General features: G+C 46.3%; 1 protein-coding gene across 3 annotated transcripts; it reads left to right on the forward strand.

The window, feature by feature from the left end:
* The first annotated feature begins 23 nt into the window (after window positions 1-23).
* Window positions 24-21,259, forward strand: KLHL36 (kelch like family member 36). 3 transcript variants are annotated; one of them, XM_064160043.1, is made up of 5 exons: window positions 24-314; window positions 5,635-5,716; window positions 9,515-10,588; window positions 11,346-11,503; window positions 17,920-21,259. In XM_064160043.1, the coding sequence occupies exons 2-5, from the start codon at window positions 5,657-5,659 to the stop codon at window positions 18,473-18,475; spliced, it is 1,848 nt and encodes a 615-aa protein (XP_064016113.1). In that variant the 5' UTR covers window positions 24-314; window positions 5,635-5,656; the 3' UTR covers window positions 18,476-21,259. The 3 variants fall into 3 exon arrangements, with proteins under 3 accessions (XP_064016113.1, XP_064016115.1, XP_064016114.1); XM_064160045.1 differs by having other exon boundaries at window positions 5,638-5,716; XM_064160044.1 differs by lacking the exon at window positions 24-314 and adding an exon at window positions 4,902-5,365.
* The last annotated feature ends 808 nt before the right edge of the window (window positions 21,260-22,067 follow it).

Genomic DNA, 22,067 nt, shown 5'->3' on the forward strand with positions numbered 1-22,067 from the left:
GACTGGGGGACGGCAGGGAAAGGGGAAGGGGAAAGGGGAGGGGGGGGGGAAACCTGTCTGGAGGATGCAAAGCCGAGGCGCTGCCCGGGCAAGGTGGAAGAGGGGCTATACCCGGCGCCAAGGGCCCACCGCGGTGCTGCCGGCTTTTGGGCCGCTGATATTTTTCCAGACCCCCGATGTTTTTGCAGCCCGTGAAGGACGGGTGGAGGAAGGAGGAAGAGGCGATGCGCAAGATGGAGCAGCCACTGCCGGTGCGGCGAGGCCGTGAGCCGGGCCGGGCACTCGGGAGGTAGCGGAGCAGCAGCGCGGAGCAGGTAGGCGAGGGGAAGGCGGGGGAAAGGCGGGGGACCGGCTGCAAGTCGGCGTAAGGGGCAGCGCTGCCCGGGCATGGTCAGGAGCCTGGCAAAGCTGCTTGTGAGACTGCGAGCGGGAGGCCGGTGTGAGGAGCCGGGCTGGGAGCTGTCGGTACCCGTCTGCATACATGCGAGCCTCGGACGGGGGCTGTGAGGGTGACTTTGAGCCGTCAGCGCTCGCTGCAGCTAGCTTCAGGTGTGTGTGCAGGCGCTGGAGGCCTCTCCGTGTCTCTTGTGTGCGCCCGTTTCGGATGCAGCGATCTCCCCCTACTGGGCTCCGCTTCAGCGCTGCTAATTAAACCCAGAAAATCGAACTCGAGTCAATAGGCTAATGAGAGATGCTGGGCTTTGAGCAACGGGACTGTCTGTAAGACTGCACATGGTTCTAGGGTCCACAAGGACAGCTCCTTTGCTTTGCAGAACGCAGCTAGAAATAAGTATCACCAGACACTGTGGCGCCCAAGGACCAGAGTTTTAAAAACCAGTCCTTGTACCTCTTAGTGGGTTTCTACCCTGAACATGAGGGACTGGATATTGCAGTTCTAATAAAAACTACATTCTGTGATAAAAGCTATCACATGTTGTTTCTTTTGAAGTTTGCAGTGGCATGTTCATTATTTATTTCACATCAGTACATCCTAACAGTGAAGCCTGTCCAGTAAGAAAATCTCTTTCCCAAATACAGTTGTTCATTTTTCCAAACATCTGGAGGAACAAGAAAGCCAGAGCATGTGCCAACTGTAGGATACTTCATTTTCTACTGTAGAATAAGAAGCCCAATTCCTGCAGGCAGCTTCTTCCAGAGCGTCCTGAATGACGTGAGGTTCCCTGTAGCATCAGGGCCCAAAACATGAGCATCTTGCTGCAGTGCATCTCAGTGATGTGGATGAGGTCATAGAGAAGAGAGAAATATTTCTGAAGCCAGCACAAGTGCAGGACATGGCATCGGGGTGAATCACACTCTTATCTGTAGACTGCAGGCTCTAGATGATAATCACACAAAACTAGTTCTGAATCTCTATTGATTTTCTTTTGGATCTGCCTTTGGGAACACTCCTTTTATGCTGACCATTATCTGCTCAGAAACATCTTTTTTCCATATTCTGCATTTATCATCCCTTGGCACTACCTTGCTGCTGTTTATACCTGTAACAAATGATGGTTGCCCTTGTCTTTTCACTCCTGTTCCTCAAGTCCTGATGTTTCCTAGGGCAGCAATGGGTGGCTGAAATGCCTTTTCCCTTAGAAGGAGAAAGCATCAACCTTGTTTCTGTCTCTCTGACCCAGTGGCTGGAGTGTACAAATTATATTCATTAAGGACTTCACATCTCACACTTAGAAGTGCCAGATTCTCACCTACATAGGACCAAACCCTCTTCTCTTGGCTTCTTTACTTTGTCTTTGACACATTTTCATGGATCTTTTAATGCATGAAGGAGTAAGTATTGTGTCCAGCTTCACCAGGCTGTAATTGCAGAGGGAAAAATACTGGCTCTGATTTGCTTTTCATATGGGAGTTTTGAGACCTCCCTCTTGTTCACATGGGTCTTTTCAGCCTGTGCAGGAAGGTGTTCCAGCAAGCATGAAGTCTTGGGTATCTGGACTGACCTTCAGATGTCCAGATTCTAGTAAAGAAGTTCAAGGAGGGCCTCAGTGGAGAGAGCTGAGCGAACAGGGTGGCTCTGCAGAGCTTTGGTCCCACAGGAGGCTTAGCTGACCTCCTAAAATATATTGCTAGTGCCTTGCTTCTGTGACTCTTTGCCATCACACCTTTTTGCTCCTTTTCTGATCTTGGCTCTCCCAAGTCCTGCTTCTCCATCTCTGTCTTTCCAGTGCAAAAGCACAGAAAATAATGGAGAGAATAACACCCTCTTGAAGGAAAGGCTGCTGTGAATTCTTGGGTCACACTAAGCATTAGAGCTGTCACCAGAGCAGGATTTTTGCTCAGGTCTTTATCCCGGGTTCCCATGATCACAAGGGCTACGGTGTTATCCCAAAAGCCTGGTGTGCAACAACCAATACACACACCAGAGCAGGGGTATTTATCTCAGATTTGCTTGCATGAAGCCAGGAGCTGGGTGATACTTGTCTGAGCCAGCTCTACCTATTGACAAAGTTTCACACACTTATACCGTTCTGGTTAACAGACCCCTGCTACCTATATGTTGGTATTCTGCTTCTTGTTTGGTTTACCCCTTCTTTGCCTTCAATTAAAGCAATGGCATCTACAAAATTAATAGTGTGTGCTCTGGGAGGGCTCAAAACGATGTGTGTCTTGCTATTAATAACTCTTCTAGGAGGACAGGTGGAGGGAGCTGGGATTGTTCAGCCTGGAGAAGGGCAGACTCCAGGGAGACTATTCTAATAAAGATCTTCTAGTACCTGAAGGGGGCCTACAAGAAGGCTGAAGAGGGACTGTTTACAAAGGCCTGCAGTGATAGGATGGACAGTGGTTTGAAATTACAGAAGAGTAGATTTAGGTTGGGTGTTAGGAACCAGTTCTTTACTATGAGGGTGGTGGAACACTGGAGTAAGTTGCTCAGGGAGGTAGCTGAGGTCCTGTCCTTGGAGATATTCAAGTTCAGGCTTGACAAGGCTCTGAGCAGCCTGATCTAGTGAAGGATGTCCCTTCTCAGTTCAGCAGGGTTGGAGCAGATGATCTTTTGAGGTCACTTCCAGCCCAAATCATTTTATGATTCCATGATTATTATGGGATGTTAATGAATAACGTTCACTCATTCGTGAACAGGCTTACATCTTTGCAGTTGCTGCTGAAAGTTTCTATCATTGACAACAACTTCTTAGTTCTCAACTTTTTAATTCTTTAGATCTTGATGTACTTGGTGCTTTCTTACAGCCTTTTGTTTTTCTCTGGTTGGAATTTCCAGCACAAGCCAGACATCATCAATCTGTTAGCTCCTCTTCAAAGTTCTAGTCTCTAGCAGGCATGCACTGCTTATACAAAGTAACCAGCTTTACACTATAAAGCCTCTGAGCAATGGTCCTCACCAGAACATCAATGCTGTATATTCATCCCTACCTTAAACAGTGTCACTATAACCTGGCCATTCACTAAAGCAGTTGCACTTGGATAACAACAGGAAAGACCAAAGCTACAAAAATGCTTCACTTTTTCAGACTTACTAATCAACTAGACTAGCAGAGACCCCTCATCAGCTCTAGTTTCTCTGGGGTGGCTAAGAGCACATGCAGTTGGGAGGATGCTACTGCTTCAGCACTGAAGCTGTTAACTGCACTGGAGGGCTGCAGGGCAGCTGGGGTGGATGAAGGTTCTCACTTCCCAGGCAGGCCTGGCACACTGCCCTTGTTTGAAAGAATGATGCTCCGTGCTGTACTCATCATCTGCCAGCGACAAGTGCCCCTTCACCGTGTGGGACACATGTGTAAGCTTAGCTGTTCTTGGTGAGAGCAGATGGAGCTTTGTTGCATGCACAATCTTGCTGGCTTCTGCTGTCCTGGCGATAACCTCTGGAAGATCCCCAGAAATGCTGGATTAACAAAGGGGTTTTCTTACTTCTAGTGATCCAGTGAAGGCCATTTTGCTGGTGGGACTCCTTGGGGTCTCCATACAAAGTCTGCTTCTTATGTTATCCCTGAAGGAGGTGTATGGTCAGCCCTGCTGCCCACCAGAGTGGTTTTTACTAACAGCTAAGCCTCTTGGTCCCTAATCCATGAGGAAAAGCCTTAGGGCAGCACACACTGCAGAAGAACTGCCAGCTGCTGGCTGGCCAGTTGTGGAGTCAGTCAGATCCGTGCGTGGACAAGGAGGATGAGATGGTGACACTCACAACGCACACACACATCCACTCTGTTCACTCCCTCACAGCTTTGCACAGTAACACCCCCAAGCATCCAGCACCTGCTGTAGCCACGGCCTCGGATGCAGCCATGGATGCCAGCCCCATTCCCGGCCCGGACTGCCGACAAGGATGAAACCCAAACCCTCCCGGGGCTCCGCTCCACCGTGTGGCCCAGCCCAGCTGGCCCGACCGAGGGCCCGGCCGTCCTTTGCTCCCTGCGGGGTCCCCGGCGGCGCCGTGGCCCAGCCCCGCGACACCTCCTCCGGCGCCCGGCCCAGCGGCCGGCTCGGCGCCGCTCCCCTCCCCGCCCCGCCCCGGTCCCTCCCCGCCGCTTCCAGCCGGGCGGCATTTCCTAGGCCGGCCATGGCCGCGGCGGGTCCCGGGGCGAGGCCGCCTGCAGCCCGCCGCCACACCGCGCTGCGCTAGCTCCCCGCTCCCGCCCGCAGCCCGCCGCCACACCGCGCTGCGCTAGCTCCCCGCTCCCGCCCGCAGCCCGCCGCCACACCGCGCTGCGCTAGCTCCCCGCTCCCGCCCGCAGCCCGCCGCCACACCGCGCTGCGCTAGCTCCCCGCTCCCGCCCGCAGCCCGCCGCCACACCGCGCTGCGCTAGCTCCCCGCTCCCGCCCGCAGCCCGCCGCCACACCGCGCTGCGCTAGCTCCCCGCTCCCGCCCGCAGCCCGCCGCCACACCGCGCTGCGCTAGCTCCCCGCTCCCGCCCGCAGCCCGCCGCCACACCGCGCTGCGCTAGCTCCCCGCTCCCGCCCGCAGCCCGCCGCCACACCGCGCTGCGCTAGCTCCCCGCTCCCGCCTGCAGCCCGCCGCCACACCGCGCTGCGCTAGCTCCCCGCTCCCGCCCAGGGGACGGCGCGACTGCGGGCGCTGCGAGGCTTCTTCCCCCGGGCACCGCTGCCGGCCCTTAGGGTTCGTGGCTGTTTTGCCTTTTCCCGTCTGCTCTTTGGTTGTTTTTCCGTCTGAATGAAGGCTGTGTAAAGCGCAGCCGGCGTAGCTGCCGGGAACGGGCCAGCTGCCGGCGGACGGAAGAGGAGTTCTCCGAGGGGTCTGGCCCCGGGGACCGGCGCGGCTGCGCTGCTCGGCTCACCCCTGCCCTGGAAGGGTCTAAGCAGCAAAGCGTGGTCCGGCTGGCACTGTCAGGAATGATTTTACCTCTGGCGGCGGTAGCGAGAGCTAGCAGTAAGTAAATAACTTAGTAGCAATAAGACACACACAGGTCTTTTAGTTATCCCCCAGCGTATCCCGCCTTATTGACACAACCAAGAAGTAATAACACGAGAAAACAATACCAGGGAGGGAAACGCACATTTTTAACACTCGGACGTCTTCAAGCTGCAAGTTAGCATGAGTGGTTCTTCTTAACTGTGTTATTTATTCAGCAGGATACGGAGTTTAGCAGTCTGAAAGGACTGGCAGGCTGCTAACATCTTCCTTTGGTTTTGTTCTAGAAGTACTTTGCATCAGCCGGTCATGGAGGGAACCAGGCAAACCAGGATTTGTCGTCCACACAAGATAAGTGAATCTTCAAAGGTTAGTACGTTTTGTATTGCCTATACAGAAATGACAAGGGGAGGGTAAAAGCTCTGCTTTGAGCAGACTGTTTTGGAGGAGTGTGAACATTCTGAGCTTTTAAAGAGAGAGCTGTAAGAACAGTAATCTACTTGCTCAAATATTTTCTGATAGAAGTTGCTACCTTCTATCAGTGATAAAAAAAAAGAAGGCAGCATCATCAAATGGGCATCTGCTCGTCCTGAGTCATTACTTGAAAAAGAAACCCACATCACTGCAGCACAGTGTTTTCTCTACACCAAAAATTCAGTCATTAAATGTGATGTGCTTATTTGGGGTATTTTTCATACTGGTCCATCTCATAAAATCCAAGCTAGCTGCAGAAACAAAGCTGAGGTTGCTTTTCAGATTTAGTCTTTGTTTTGTACCAGAGGAGAGGCTTGATCCTGTAAATGGGAATTCCAGTGAACTTGAGATGGTTTTGTAGGTTTGCAAGGTTAATTTTCTTTGCATAAAATTCCTGTCTGTACAAATAGATTGATTTTAGTTGGGAATCCAGGGAAGTCCATCCTAGGTAGCTCTTCATGCAAGTCATTGGGATGTTGACCTTTAGTCTGTAAGATTTAATGTTAGCTGTAATTATGTTCGCTTTCTTTCGTGCCAGTGTGAATTGCTTTTCTGTTCCAGTGTGAGCACTAAGTTACAGGTGCTGCAGAGCAAGTACCTTGTACTACCGACAACACCTGGAGGAGAAAAACTTTTCAGTGCCCGTGTCAGGCTTATCAGAGTTGAGTGAGACAGATCACACTTCTTTTGGCACCACCAACAAGCAGTGATACTGCATTAACGATCCAAAAGAAATCAGGTCTTTGAAGACAAAAGGAGTAAAAATCCTGCTCTAATACAGCTGATGAAAGATGAATAGGACTAATTTTTTAAATGCATCCCTACCAGTGTCATCTTGCCCTGAGTGCTGATCCTGTCTACCATTTTAATGGTTTAGTCTGAATGTAATAATAATTCATCACATGAAAAATTAATTAACTTGACAGCATTGTTTTGTTTTCTTGCTTAGACAGCAGCTGTCGCTATCTGTTCAACTTAGAATCACTAGATAATGCAAAAGCTGTTCTGCAGGCCATAAATAGCTGGAGAAAGATGTTCATGTTTAGGCTAAAATTAGGCTTGGTTTTCAAACGTGCAGTTGTCGGCTTCTGTTGCTTGCTTGCTGAGTGAATGAACTTGCTAAGTGGCTGAAATCCCTTAATGTATTCTGAGCCCATCCAACGCCACACGTAGTGATTTTATGCTTGATTTCTGAAGTAGCAGCAGTTCTACATGGCAACAAGAGGTTTAGGAGTACAAGTTGTCAGGCGTATTTGCGGTCAGGATTACGCTGCTGACTCAACAGCCAGCTAAGCACATAGGGATCTCTGGCAAATCTTAGATTCTGCTGTAATCTTGTTATGCATGATGGTGGTATTAGAGGGAAATAATCAGCCAGTTTACAGAGACAAAAGGGGAATACATTTTTGGTTTAATCCAGTAACTGTCCCCCATGAATCAGATTTGGAAGAGGGTGCTGTGAGGTGATGTTGTCTGTTCAGCCACTATTCTTCATCATCGTTGCCACAAATGGGTGCTTTGTCCTTTGCCATATTTATGCTTTTTCCTGCCTTCTCCATCCCCAGGTCTCTACTTGGGCTCATGTATGGTATCAGCATTTCTCAAACTCTCTAAAATGAAGGTTAAAAAAATTACAGCCCTTAGACTCTATTTTTTTTCTATTATAGATGTCTAGGAGTTTTCTTTCTCAGTGTAAGTTACTTTGTTGTCGATGCCATAGATCTCTTTTTAGGTCAGAGATTGGGTGAGACAATGGGTATGAGCAAATTAAACAGTTTTGCCCAGATTGAAGCCTCTTTGCTTAGTCTGGTTTAACTCTGTGCACTTGCAAGTACAGAGCTACCCCAAGAGAAAGCTTTTTGGCAGCAGAGTCTCCATTGTTTAGAAAAGAACATAAGCAAAACTTCTGGGATATCCCAGCAAAATGCCAGGATATCATGGGAAGAGCAGCACATGTGGTTGTCATCTCTGGCAGACAGCCTGTTGCCCCACCACCAACTGAAAAGCAGACATGGGAGATCAGGCTCCCGAGGTTGGCATTAGGGTGACTGGCTGCCATCACGTCTGGACAGCGGTGAGCTGCATGTGTTAACCCTGGTTATCTCCTCCTACAGCAGTGCAGTTACCAAACAGTGTACACAGAGAATGCATCTGGAGTGAGGGAAAAACTTAGCCTTAGGACTTGACCCTTTCCCATCCAGGTGGCTAGGGAGCTTGTCTCACCATGATTTGACCAACCTGTTAATGGCTTGGCCAGACAGCAATGATCATGTGCTTTCTGTTTGGGAAACCACAAAAAGCTTGGATAGTCAGAAAGCAACAGTTTCTAGAAGCAGCATTTGGGTGAAGGATCTTGAGTACTGAGAAGCTTGAGGAGACCTCAGGTCCTCTGTGTGACTGTTCGTGGTGTAGATATGGACTGAAACTCCTTTTCAGAGTGTCACTTCTGGGAAAGCAGCCTGAGGGTGTAGTGCTAGGTGAGACTCAAGGTTCTACAGCCAGAACTGTTCAGACTTAGGTATGAAACAAAGACTTGCTTCCTCTTTGCCTCCTTTCATTTCTCTTACATGTCCATACAGGCTCTGCATCTCTGCCTGGTTTGGATTTGGTAATTAAAGTTACGTATTTGCATTTAACTTAACTGGCTTTTATTAAGAGAGATCACAAAGTAACTGACTGTACCATTAAGCATTACATTCCTCTGGAAGGGTGGTCCTAAAAGCTGCATCACTCAACATGCTAGGGTCACCAGCCCCTTCAGTGCATGTTCTGCAGGACATTCAAGGGGTAACAAAGTATTTCCATTTTGGTTCTTTGTAAGACTGGTAAAGTGAGTCTGTGAGAAAGAGGCAAACACTGGTAGCCTCAAAAGCTCAGTGGCACGTACAGAGCTGGTGGGAAGAGTGTCTGGGCCAGAGGGCTTCCAGAAAGGCACTTAATGGACACGTTCTGAGGGCCTTTTTCCCTTTCTTTAAAACAAAAATATTTAGCTGTGTTCATTAAACAAAAGCTACCTCAGCTTCTGGAAGCAAGCAGAAGTCTTAGGGGAATAAGTTTCCACATGTGTGGCTTTGCACATAAATAAACAGCTCTTATTTTTGACTGCAGTGTGTGTGTCTGGAATAATATGGAAAGAAAGAGAAATTTTACACTGACAGGCTTAGAAATGTAGAGTTCTGAAAAGATTTGAGAGGGGGTAGCTGTCAAGTAAGCACTCACCCAAACAATACATGGGCTGAATGAAAATTTGGCACGCTGCTGCATGTATGTCTCCCACTCCAAGTGTTTTGCGAGTAGCTTAGTTGGGAAGAACTCTGTAAGGAGTCATTTGGGGGACAAGTAAGAAAAGGAATGTCAGCAAGATGTCTTGAAGACAATGAGTGGAAGAGATTCAGAAAACTGTGCCTGCATAAATCATCAGGGAGCAGGTTGGGATGCAGCATTGTGGAGGAGGTAGGAGTCAATTATAAAAAGAACAGGGGAGTAGGAGGCACTGAAGTCTGCACAGGCCTCTCAAAGGGAAGATGAGGAGCTTGGGCTCATACTACTTTGCTTGCCAACTGTTTCAAGTCAGAATTTATTACATATGTGCAACATTAAGTCAGCTTCCTCTCTCTTGTGTGTGACTGATGGAAAACACTCTGTGCGCCTTGAAATGTATCTTGGTGGAGATAAACTGTTTGTTTATTTCAGGTGTACAGGTGGGACGACCACTCTAGTCTGGTCCTTCAGAGCCTGAATGAGCAGAGACATCGAGGCCTCTTCTGTGACATTGTCCTTGTGGTGGATGAGCAGAGAGTCCCTGCCCATCGGAACCTCCTTGCCGTTTGCAGTGACTACTTCAACTCTATGTTCACCATTGGTATGCGAGAAGCCCATCAAAAAGAGGTTGAACTTTTTGGAGCCTCTTACATTGGTCTCAAGGCTGTGGTGGATTTTCTTTATGGCAGTGAGCTGTCTTTAGATGGGGGCAATATTGACTATGTGCTTGAAACCGCTCACCTACTGCAGATCTGGAAGGTGGTCGACTTCTGTTGTGAGTATCTGGAGAATGAGGTCAGTGAGGAGAACTATCTGTACCTGCAGGAGCTAGCCTCTATTTACAACCTCAAGCGCCTTGACTCCTACATTGACTCTTTCATCCTGCAGAACTTTGGCACTCTGTCTTTTACCCCAGACTTTCTGCAGAACATTTCCTTGCAGAAGCTGTGCCAGTACCTGGACAGCAGCAATGTGCAGCAGGAGTGTGAGCACGACTTGCTCCAGGCTGCCTTGCAGTGGCTTACCCAGTACCCAGAAAGGGAGAATGAGGCTTACCAGGTTCTGGATAACATTCATTTTCCTTTGATACCCAAAAGTGATCTCCTCCATCGAGTCAAGCCTGCTGTCTGCTCTCTTCTTCCCAAAGAAGCAAACTGTGAGGGGTTTATAGAGGAGGCAGTGAACTACCACAACAACGTGACTGCTCAGCCCGTGCTGCAGAACAAGCGGACAGCCCTGCGGACCTGTGAGGAGAGGCTCCTCTTTGTGGGCGGGGAGGTCTCTGAACGGTGCCTGGAACTGAGCGATGATACCTGCTTCTTGGACATCAGAAAGGGGCAGTGGGTAGCAGAAACCCCTCTCCCAGCCAGAAGAAGTCACCACTGTGTTGCAGTCTTGGGAGGCTTCATCTTCATAGCCGGAGGGAGCTTTTCAAGGGACAATGGAGGGGATGCAGCTTCCAATCTCCTATATAGGTATGATCCCCGCTGTAACCAGTGGATAAAGGTGAGACTTAAGCTGTATTATTTCTGTTTAAAATCCTTAATGTTTAGAGTGTTTTCTTCTTTTTGGTGAAAGGCCAGGGCTCATTAGAATAGCTAATACAACAACACTTGCAGATGGAAATTGTTCAAGTTGAAAAAGCAGTTACTTGAGTTCTTTCTGGCAATGCTTGAGTTACACAGCAGGAGAGTGTGGGGCAGATTTTTAACTTCAGCTGAGTTTTGAACATCTCATCTGAAATTCCTGGGCAACATCTACCCACATCTCTGCAGATTACTTTTGAGAATAGTCCTAAAGTGGACATAAGAGAGGCAATTACTTAGTTCATCTTTCTGAAGCAGTCACTCATATTACTAAATCAAAAATTAGTCTGATGTAAAAGGATGTCTCTGACACTTGTCAAATGTCTCTGTGCTAAATGTCTCTTGGAACAAACTGTTTGCTTCCATTCCCACTGTAAAACTCTGCAGCCAGTGCAGGTTCCTGTATAAACTACCCTGTGATTTTGGGAGGAGGCTCATGCAATACAAACATTTATAGGATAACCTCTCTCTTTTGCCCCCTTTTTGGAAAACGAATGCTCTGTAACATGCTAAGGCAGAGAAACAGAAGTGTTTTATCAATACAGTGGCCAAACCCAGTAGCTCTCCTTTCCAAGTACATGGGAAGAAGAAACTGTCCTCTCCTCAAACATGCATGTGTATTAGCCAGCTTGCTTAGCAGGTGTTTGAAGATATCAGCATCTTATTGTCTTTGACAGGTTGCCTCCATGAGACAGCGCCGTGTGGATTTCTACCTGGGAGCTATCACCGACATGCTGGTAGCTGTTGGTGGCAGGAATGAAAATGGGGCACTTTCTTCAGTGGAGACCTACAGTCCTCAGAAGGATTCCTGGTCCTATATAGCAGGCTTGCCCAGGTAATGGAGGTGTTTGGGAAGTCATCCTGTCTTTGAAGAATGGTAGGAAAGGAAGCTTGTGTGACTTTAGGTGATGAAGGGAGGCAAGAAGATAGAAGATACATAACCAGCGTGGTGTCAGCAAGCAAACCATATCAGCATTTGATATTTGAACAACCAGCTCTTCCAGGCTGTGCACCATGTCAGCTTGATTAGGTTCAGTTTTTGTCCTTAGGCACCTCTGAAAGATGGGAGGGAGAGCACTGAAAATTTTGCTCTGTTATTCTTAAAATATTTTTTCCTGAGGTGACTTGGAGTTTAATCTCTTCAGAGGCATTGCTTAGGGCCTGTTCAAAGGCTTCTGTAATTTATTTAGCCTTATTTTGTCACCCTGGTGTCATTGTCTTCCTTGTAAGCTGCTCAGGTTGGCTGTTGCAGATAAACCACACTTACCTGTACTGCAGATAGATAACTCTGGCAAATGTGACTTCTCTTTCTCTCAGTCTGAGTTAAAATTTAGCTGCTCTATTTTGAGAGGCTTTAGCAGTGCAGCTCTTCTTGTAACAGCAGCAGAGGAAGTTGCTAGTATTCTGCATCAAGTTTTTAGTGGAGACTTGGTAAGAATGGCACTCCAGCATTTTACTGGCAAACAGCTGTTCAGATTTAGTAATATTTCACTGCTGTGGAAGCCACAGGAGCATTGCCTGTGTGGATGCTATCCTCATGGTGCCTGAAACCTGCAACTTCAGCAGCAGTGCTTGCATCAGGAACAAGACACTTGTGATTTCATTTTAGAGTTCAGATTTTTCCCTTAGTCCCTGAGCTGCAGAGCTGCAGAGCCATAGGCAGCCAGTGAAGGCACAGCAGCCTGTTGCCTGGTTCTATTTTGGGTAGGTGCTGCAATGCGAGTCTGATCCAGGCTAACAGCTGGGCTTGAGTGCTCTTCAGAAGCAGGATGCTTCTTTCCATTTGATTTCTGCTCACACAGGCACATCTAACAGTTGAGGCTAAACACCACAAGCATTCCTGGGAAGTTGTATATGAGAGCATCTTCAGTTCCATCTGTTAAGCCCTTCTGCTAATTGGGGTGACCTGTGACATGCCACAGAAATTGTAGCACAGATTTTCCTTTTCTCTTTATTTTTCAAAAAACATTTTTCAAAGTGTAGATGTGACCTGACTGCCTTGCCTGGTGCTAGAAAAACACTCACCTTAGACCTGGCTTGGATATTTTTAGTCACAGATGATCCTGGGAAAGCTTGCATGGTTGGCTTAAGCCAATGAGACTGTAAGCTGTCTGAAAAGGGCCAGGTTGTCTGCGCGTTCCCCCTGCTACCTGTGTGCTGGCTTTGGGGTTTTTGCAACTGCCTTATTTAATTGTGAACTTTTGACTTTATTAGATTGCCTAGCTGATCAACTTGGGCCAGGCAAAAGTCTCCATTTTGGGATAGGCCCTACTTACATTTCCTTAGCTGGTTGCTGAGTGCAGGGTCAGGCTGTATAACAGAGGCTGTTTTACATTGCTGCAGCATCCCAGATAAAAGTTCTGCATCTTCTCTTCCTACCTGCTCGATTCTCATCCCTTGCAAACTGCCCCTTGTGCCAGCTCAGATGTTTGTGCAGCTGTGTGGTGAATTAGAGTTTTTCACTTTTCAATGCAGCTGCTCTCTTGCATGTATATGTCATAGAACTTGAGTTGGAAGAGACCTTGAAGATCATCTAGTCCCAATCCCCCTGACAGCATCTCACCATTCTCCTAGTTAAGAATTTCTTCCTAATATCTAAAGTAAATCTCACTTCTTCCAATTTAAAGCCCCTATACTTTGTCCTGTTGCTACATGCCACTGTAAGAAGTTCCTTTCCAGCTTTGTTATAGGCGTCTTTCAAATTCTGGAAGGGCTGCTATGAGCTCTTTCCCATAGCCTTCTCCAGGGGGAACAACCCCAACTCTCTCAGCCTGTCTAGTTAGATCTTAATGGGGAGTTAGTACCTTCAGATTTTCAGCCTTCTTTCTCCTTTTGCAGACCTCTTGCATTAGGCAGTATGTTGTTTGCATGTGCTAGTTTGATTGATTTCTGAGCAGAAAGAATAAAGCAAAAAGAACTTTATGCAGGTTGCCAAAAGCAAAAATGAGTGGAGAGGTGGGCAAAAGAAAAGCTTTCTGTATGCAGGGACAAGCAAATGCTGCTGGAGCTCAGATGTGGCTCTGGCAGGTGCAGGTGGCTGCTGGAAGGGATCTGGGCAGTCCTTTCCTGATGTACTTCAGATAGATTCACTGACAGCAGAGGATGGACAAGAGGGAATTTTGTCACCTCTTCAAGGCTAGAGGATAGCACACTAACTACAGTTCCTTCTGTAGGCTCCTGTCTTCCCTTCACATGCTCTTGAGCTGGTCTGTTTTCCTCACCATGTGCTTAAGCAACTCAAACTGACTTCAGTGATTGTTTTCACTCAACCATCATCTTCTCCAGCCCTCTTCTAGTGGTAGTTTTTTTTTCTCAGTAAAGGAAGTTGTAAGTTCCAATCCTCTTTTTCCTGGTTGCTTGATCAGGCATTGCATCCTAATATAGCTGCCTTGTTTCCTGCATTTTTCTGCCATCTTGCCTCTAAAGAGAACACATGCAGGCTTTTTTTCCTCTTGGGTGCATGTCCACCAGAACCAAGTTCCCTGCTTGAAGCTGTGATGTTGTTTCTGACTGCTGTAAGCCAGTAACTGCCTAGAAGACCATTGTGTGGAGTGACAGTGGCACACATTGAGGTCATCCTGGGGCACAGTTTGCATAGTTTGATTTGAGCTGTGTGGAATGGGACTCCCAGAGGTTACATTTGTTAAATCTTCTATTCTGAAAACAGATTTATTTTTTCCTTCTTCCAAGGCTTATAACTTGCCATGTGTGTGGAGATTTTGGGGGGAAAGGTGATGATTGTGTCCTTGACTAAATATGCCTCCTGTCTGCTGCCAAATCCTGTGTCTGTTGCTGAACACAGGCTCAGCCGTGCTTCTCTAAAGAAAAGCTTTGCAGGCTCTTTTTTATCTCTTCTTCCCCCACCCACTACTGCCTTCCCACTCCAACATGGTCAAAACAACACATTGTTTTCTCCAACCACTTTCTTGGAAGGAGCTGAGCTATTTTGACTGGAATAAAGCTACCATACTAAAGAAGCAAACACAGCCTCTTTAGGCAGATGCTTAATGTGGAGAACTTCAGCCAAGCTATCTGAAGGGTGGACCTGGTCCAGGTCTGTTACAAGTGAATTTCACCTGACTCTTGTCCAGGTCTTTGGTTGTGGGATACCTTTCCCAGTCTTCAGAGAGTTTTTTTTCACCATTTTCCCAGGCTCTTTGGGAGCAGTTGCTGCCACAGTTTCTAGCCCAGAAGGGAGCAGCAGGGGCTGACAAGCTTGGCAGAGCAGAAATTGCTGCAATATGTTCTTGTTGTGAATAGACCATGAAAAAAACTCTGCTGCAAACATCAGTGAAATTAATTGAGTGGCCCTAGGTTAAAGTTTGGCAGAACAACTGAAAGCTGTTGTACAAGGAAATGTGTTGAAACAGGTTAACAAATGATGGTATCTGCTCTGCTAGTTGTGTCATGAATGATCTCTCAGGGTTGCAACAGGTGGACACCAGGATTCACAGCAACCACAGCTTGCCTGGACTTTGCTGGGGTAGGGGATTCCCAAAGCTTTAAGGAGTTGGAAGAAGCATTTGTCTGTTTAGGAAAACAATTGATACATTTTCTGGTTTTACTGAAGGGTGTAACTATGTCAGAAATGGTCATTTTTGCAGCATTGTATCTAGGTAAGCTATCCAGAGTGGGGATCTGGAGCTGACTCTAACAGATGCTCTGAATTGAGACCTTTTTCTCCTTAATGCCTCTACCTTTTTCTGCCCACTCTGATAGACAGCACTGCCAAAAGGCTGGATAGTTTCTGCTGGAGGGTGCCTGGGCCTGCTGTACTGAAGTGTGCTCTTCTGCTGCCTGTTTGGAAATGCCTCTGCTTAAACGGCAGGGCCTGCAGGAAGAATTCGTATGGATTGGCTTTGAATTGTGCGTTTCATCTCACACAGTTTTCTGGTGTGTGAAGTTCTGGATGAGCTTTTCAGAGTCAGGCAAAGTGAAACACATCTAGCCAGTTTCAATGGGTAATCTCCCTCTGCTGGGAAATAACAACGATTTGGTGCTTCAGATATGATCTCCTCTTTCAGAGCAGTAGCTATTGCTGTTCACTGGGCGTAGCCATTGGTTGAGGCAAAAAGAGAAGCATCAGTGCTTTTTCTGTAGCTCTCTGTGCCAGACTGCAAGCATGTGCTTGATAGAAAATGTTTATTGTTGTCTTACCTGCACAGAATTCCCCTTCCCAGTTACTGTAGGAAAATATTCCACCTACTTCCCAAAGGCCATTCAAGTTTTTCTTAACTTGTGGTCTTTTTTTTTGTTATTTTGAAATGCTGAATGATTGCCATCAGCAGTACAATAACCCTGGGTTATGTCACTGCACTCTTCTTCTCCTTTTGAGTCTTCAAAACCATCTGTTACCTGACACTGCCTCCTCTGTGGAGGGCACTGCAGGTCCTCTGGGTAGCTTGCTGGTGAGATGTGGGTTTAAAATCTACTGCAGGTTGAGAAAGGACATGGACTCAGTTTGTCCATCTGAATTCCTGGCTAGGTAGTCTACTTTTTAAGACTCATTCCCATGTACATAGAGAAACAAAGACTCTGGCAACCAGAATGGTGCTACTGGAGACATAGAATCCCAGCTCTTGTCCATAAGAGACCACAAACAAGGTGGAGCAGCACCTGTGTACGTTACACCGGCCATAGTGTTCCTGGCAGGTGCAAAAGCTGAGCTATGTCTTAGTCTTCTCTGTTTTCTTTCTTTTTTCATGAGTGGTTAAGAAGCAGTACAGTTCTGAAGCCATCTCTGCAGGGTCTCCAGGGATGGTGCCTCAGGCTTGTAGTTGAAAGGTCTGTCCTGGTCACTCAGCATTCTTAGGCCAAGTGTCTCAAGGATTTTTCCATTTCTTGTAGCAGGAGCTGGTTAGAATATCTGATTCAGGCACTAGTCAGAGCTCAGAAGCTTTGTCAGACATCTGGAATAGTAAACATATTTTGACTTTTCTTAGAAGAGTTCCTTTCAGGGTAGATGTGGGATTTCTTTTGTATTCTACTTTTTCCCTTGGCAGAAAAGTGCTTGGCATTTATGTGTGTGGAGGAAGTTATGCTACTGCTTGTGTTAGCTGAGAGAAGCTTAGCATACGAAATAAAAACAGCTCAAGGTTCTATCCATGTTGAGTTCCCAGCGTGTTCAGGCATGGTTCAAAAGCATTCCAGGCTAAACTAATGCTAACCTAGGTTTGTCTGCCATCCATAGAGGTTGAGTTGTCTTGAGTCCTTGACTACAAAGGATAGCTGGTAGCAGAGGCTTGTGAGCGCAGCATGATGAATCTATTACTCTGCAGCCCTATGGGTATTGAATTGCTTAGGCTCTTTGTACCAGTGTGTGAGCCAGTCTGCTGTGGCTGGTGCTGCAGCTACAGCTTTTGATGGCCCATGCAGCCCAAAAAAAAAAGAAGACATATTCAGAAAGGATATGTTCAAAGAAGCAGAGGCCATCCTTTGCCCTACCATTCCACATCTAAGAGCTCAAAGGGGTTTGGTCAATAATATCCTAGCGTGCCGTTAAGAACAGCCTTAATAATTCAGTTTGTAGTGGCTTTATTGTAGCTGATCAAAGCAATTTTCTTTCTGCCCTGTGGAAACAGTGTGCATGATCTTGGTTCTACCATTTCATGTTGCCTTATTTCAAACACGGACCTGGATCTGTCTTTCACTGAGGTCTGCTGCCTTGTCTTGGGATGACCCAAGTTATCACCTGTATAGCAGAAGTGGTACAACAGGTGGACAGCTCCTGAAAAAGGCATCACAAGGATCGTGACTGCAAATAAATCAGGCAGTGAACACAGGGTAAGAAATGTGATTCATGATCCTGAAGCTGTGGAAGGGGAAGGCAGCAGTAATTTTCGTGTTATTTTTTCTTGGTTAATTGCAAGTGGTAATTCTGAGAAGTATCATGAATATTTCCCCCTTCTGTCACAGGAACCCTTGTTGAAATGTGGACCTTTTCTTCTCTGCCCCAACCCAAGTAGTGGGACAGGAATATGGCAGCAAAGGTTGTGCCAGCTAGGGCAGGATGAGCTACCTCTGTTGTGTGACCCACTGTAGGGGATGGCTTCAGAAGTAACTGTGATAGCTCAGCACTCTGAAGTGCAGGGTGGAACAGCTTAAGAGTAGTTACTGGGTAACTACCAGGATTAGGGTTTCTGCTCTCCTTAGTTACTCTTTCTTCTTTAGCACCAGCCCTTGCTGAATGTTTGTGTATCTTGATAAAAGCCATAAGCACTAAATCGTATCACTTGTGTTTGCCTGCCCTAGGTTTACCTATGGCCACGCTGGAACAGTCTACAAGGAGTTTGTGTACATTTCAGGAGGCCACGATTACCAAATTGGCCCCTACAGAAAGAACCTGCTGTGTTACGATTACCGCACGGACGTCTGGGAGGAGAAGAGGCCGATGATCACTGCCCGAGGGTGGCACAGCATGTGCACCTTACAGGACAGCATCTACTCCATCGGCGGCAGCGACGACAACATAGAAACCATGGCTCGTTTTGACATTCTGAGCGTGGAGTCCTACAGCCCTCAGTGTAACCAGTGGACCAGAGTTGCTCCTCTGTTGCAGGCAAACAGTGAGTCAGGGGTTGCAGTCTGGGAAGGCAAGATTTATATCCTTGGAGGTTACAGCTGGGAAGAAACGGTCTTCTCCAAAACAGTCCAGGTTTATGATAAGGAGAAAAATAAATGGTACAAAGGAACTGACTTACCCAAAGCCATTGCTGGAGTGTCTGCATGTGTCTGTGCATTGAAACCCAAAACAGAGGACAAAAAGAAAAAGACAAAAACAAAAAAACATCAAGATCGAGGAAGATGACTACTTCTGAATGGCCACCCTTTGACGGTGGGTTCCAGAAGACCCTTGTATTTAATCATTTCTATCTAATCTTTTATTATTTTGGGGGCTTTATTTCTTTACCTTCTTTTTTTAATGGGGGGAAAGCATCTTCTGAAGCCTCAGAAAATGTCTATTTGAATGTGGTTTTTGGATTAAGCTCACGTTTAAGGTAAAAACAACAAAAGAAATAAAAGCAACTTCTGCTACATAAGGGGGGATACGGCAAGAGAAGTTTATGCTGCTCTTCTGAATGTTAAGGCTTAGTCTTTTACTTCTGTGGATCATGGCATTTCCACCTACATCCTATTATATCAACTTTTTGTAATAAGGTTGGATCTGCAGCTAAGACAATAATGCCAAGGGGGAGGAGGCAGAGTAGTATTTAGTTTGAACTTACAGAGCAGTTCAAAGCAGTTGAAAAGCAACTGCTAAGAAAATCTGAAATGGATCTTCAGTGTTGTAATTATGAAGTTTTGTAATGTTGAATTCCATTTACAATACATTCTTGAGTAGTTGGTATCAGATTTCTGGAACATGAGTGTTCAAAGAGAATATTGCTTATGGTGAATGCAGGTCATATGAGCTGGAAGAGCAACTAACTCCACTGTACTCCTAAAATTAAGACCACCTGACTGTGTGGCTGAAGAATAGCTAGGACTGACTTGGGCTTGGATTGATGCCATTATGAACCCTGAAGTCTGGGAGAGGTGGCATGATTTTGTATCCCTTGTTGTGGTACTTCTCATGTCTAAACACAGTAAGAAGTTTTTTCTTGAGCTTTGAGACATGACTCAAAGTGAAGAAATAAAAATAATCTGCTGAAGAACTTGAAAGAAGATTTGAGGATTTGGATGAGAACTCTGCCGTTTGCTTTGGGCTTTAAAGCAGATGGAACTGATAGAGCTCACTGCGAGTGTGGGGTTTGCTGAAGAGCAGAAAGAAATGGCAGGAGGATTCTTCACGTGATGTCCCTCCCTAGCTCTACCAGGCTGTAGAAGCTGCAATGCACTTCATTTAGCTTACGCCTCACAGTGATCTCGGTTAGTAGCCAGTGTGAGCAAGGGCACATACTGGAGTATTCTACTGTCAAAAAGTTTATTAACTCAGGAAGATTAATTGGCATTTGGTAATCTTGAAGAACAGCAACTTAAGTTTTTTATCTGAGTTAATAGCTCCCACTTTCCTCTCTTCTTCCCAAGTTCAAAATGTCTTTTCATGCAAGAAGCCTTTCCTGATGGAGTTGGCGGGGCCCTGAAGTCGTGCAACCAGACACCTGCCCCAGTGAAACAGGTTCAGAAGGGAAAACAAAGTATGCTCAGGAGCGTGGTCAGGATCCAGGCAGTGGGACTGAACTGAAAGCAGTCTGTTAGATCTGCTGTGTCACACCATCCTCTGCATACCAAGTACAGAGATTTCCAACCCAAGTGTTAGTCCACCCTCTCCAAACACAGCTGATTCTGCCGCAGATAGTCACATTCCCCGACTGTCTGGCCAGCGCTCAGGCATTCACCCCGCGGCGGGTTCCAAACGCACCTCTGATTCGCGAGAAGCCTCTCACCAGCAATCTGATACAGCCACTTCAGTTAGTGTAAGGATGCCAGGCCACAGGTTAGTTAATGTTCCTCCTTCCCACAAGAAGAAGTTTTTAGGACGTTTTTAAAACCAACTTTTATACTTTTTTATATAAGACGTTTTGCTAACTCAGCCTCTTGTTTGCCATCTATGCTATTATTTCCTGTAGAAGCTCTCGCTCTGTACTTGTGCCCCTGTTGTTGCCCAGGAGCTCTTCCTTTGGATCTTTGCGTAGCTCATCAGGAGGGGATGCAGCTGTCAGAGCAGCGTTTACATTCTCAGCGTTGTCAGGCACTCAGCTGTAACTATGACTATTGTATGGCCTCCTCCCTGAGAGTCCAGCTCGTCAGACATGCTAATGACCACGCTTTATTTTCGGCTGGTGGTGATCTGCCGAGTGTATTTCAAGGGCTCTGGTTTAAAGTTCTCCTGGGAAACTGTTGATTGTTGCTGTTGTTTCTCCCTCGGTCCTTTCACATCTCCCTTGTTGCGCCATAACTGTGTTTCAGGTTTGCCTTCTTCCCCAGCTGGTGTACAGACAGCTGATCCTGCTACCCACTTCTTCGTTTTCGACTGTTTACCTCAGTAATTGGAAAACATTTTTGCAGTTAATTTCATTTGAAGCACTTGTAAGTTAAAGAACTCTTGGCTGTGTTGCAAGGATCTTTGTATTGAACGAGGTACCTCTGAATAAATTGCTGGAGTGCAAGGATGTTACAGGTTTCTCCTTCAGTGCTAAGAAAGGATTTAAGAAAACTAGTTGAAATTAATTTTGTGAGACTCTTTGAGGTTTTTTTTGGTGTTTAAAATAGAAAAGCCTCAGGAGTTAATGATTCATTTGCATTAATGGATTTATTTTAAAACCTTTTGTACACTGCATGAGGTAATGTTTCTTTTATCCTCAAAATGAAGTTTAAAAGAAAATCCAAACCAAGCATTTTGGTTATGACAGACTCATTAATGAGCTGTTCGGGGAGTTTTATAGCTGAAATCCTTGTTCAGATGACTGACAACTACTTCACTTTTTGGGACATTTTCCTGTGTAACTACAGAACAAAACTCTCCAAGACTTGCTTTGTTTCTGTTAATGGGTTGCTTGTTACTATATCTCCCCCCCCCCCCCCTTTTAATGTGTTTATGTATTACATTAAAGTCTGGAAACAATAAATCCAGTTTAGACTGTTGTATTCATCACTGGTCTGATTTCCTATTGATTTCATTGAGGTTTTCCTTCTGGATGAATTGGAAAGAAGACATGTTGTAATTATTTTTAGGTAGTGTTGATAATGATGGAAACATTTTAATAGGCAGAAGCTAAATGTAACGCTATGAAGTGGAAGTAGAACTTTTTTTGGCTAATCCACCTTTTCTGCATCAGAAATGACTGTTTACATGGAGCTTTTGCCACAGCCATGTGACAGTTTATATACTGGTTTCAAAGACTGTATTTAATGGGGTGTAGATAAACACACTTCTGACTTCATGAAATTAGGCTTAATTGCATAGGCAAAATACAGCCTCAGTACTCATCACTGTAAGCTTTATTTTTCCCAGTTCGTTTATCATCCCTTCAAAAGCAGGGGCTGTGGGTGAGCGTGGGACATCTTTCATGTTATTAGATGCCACAGGGGTGTCATAGCTGTCATTGGTGTAAGCATTCTTCTGTTATTAAAGGAACTAATTACTCTATTCGCCCCTCCAAGACCCACGGCAGTAAGCATTGCTGAAAGCACAGCCTGGCAGACTGCTCCTTGCTTTTGGGTGTCGTGTACCCAGACTTGGCTTATCACTTGGGAAGTGTGCAGACAGCACACCATCCCTGAAAATGGCTTTAGCTCCCAGGTGTTGAACTGCTTTGTGAAATTCCTTGTCAGGTAGCACAGCTCCTTCTTCCTGCCCGGGGGGGAAATAACTACTGCTCTACCTCATCTTTAAAATAGCTGGTATTGCCAAATTCTGAGGAAAGCTTGTCTTACCTGGCACGAAAGAGCTATGAAAA

The sequence above is a fragment of the Pogoniulus pusillus genome, chromosome 20 (assembly GCF_015220805.1).
Source record: "Pogoniulus pusillus isolate bPogPus1 chromosome 20, bPogPus1.pri, whole genome shotgun sequence".
Taxonomy (NCBI): domain Eukaryota; kingdom Metazoa; phylum Chordata; class Aves; order Piciformes; family Lybiidae; genus Pogoniulus; species Pogoniulus pusillus.

Excerpts from the sequence above, each read along its gene's own strand:
- KLHL36 (XM_064160043.1), top strand. The coding sequence starts at position 5,657 with ATGGAGGGAACCAGGCAAACCAGGATTTGTCGTCCACACAAGATAAGT. Across the intron at positions 5,717-9,514 it reads AGATAAGTGAATCTTCAAAG|GTGTACAGGTGGGACGACCA; the intron begins GTTAGTACGTTT and ends TGTTTATTTCAG. Across the intron at positions 11,504-17,919 it reads TATATAGCAGGCTTGCCCAG|GTTTACCTATGGCCACGCTG; the intron begins GTAATGGAGGTG and ends TGCCTGCCCTAG.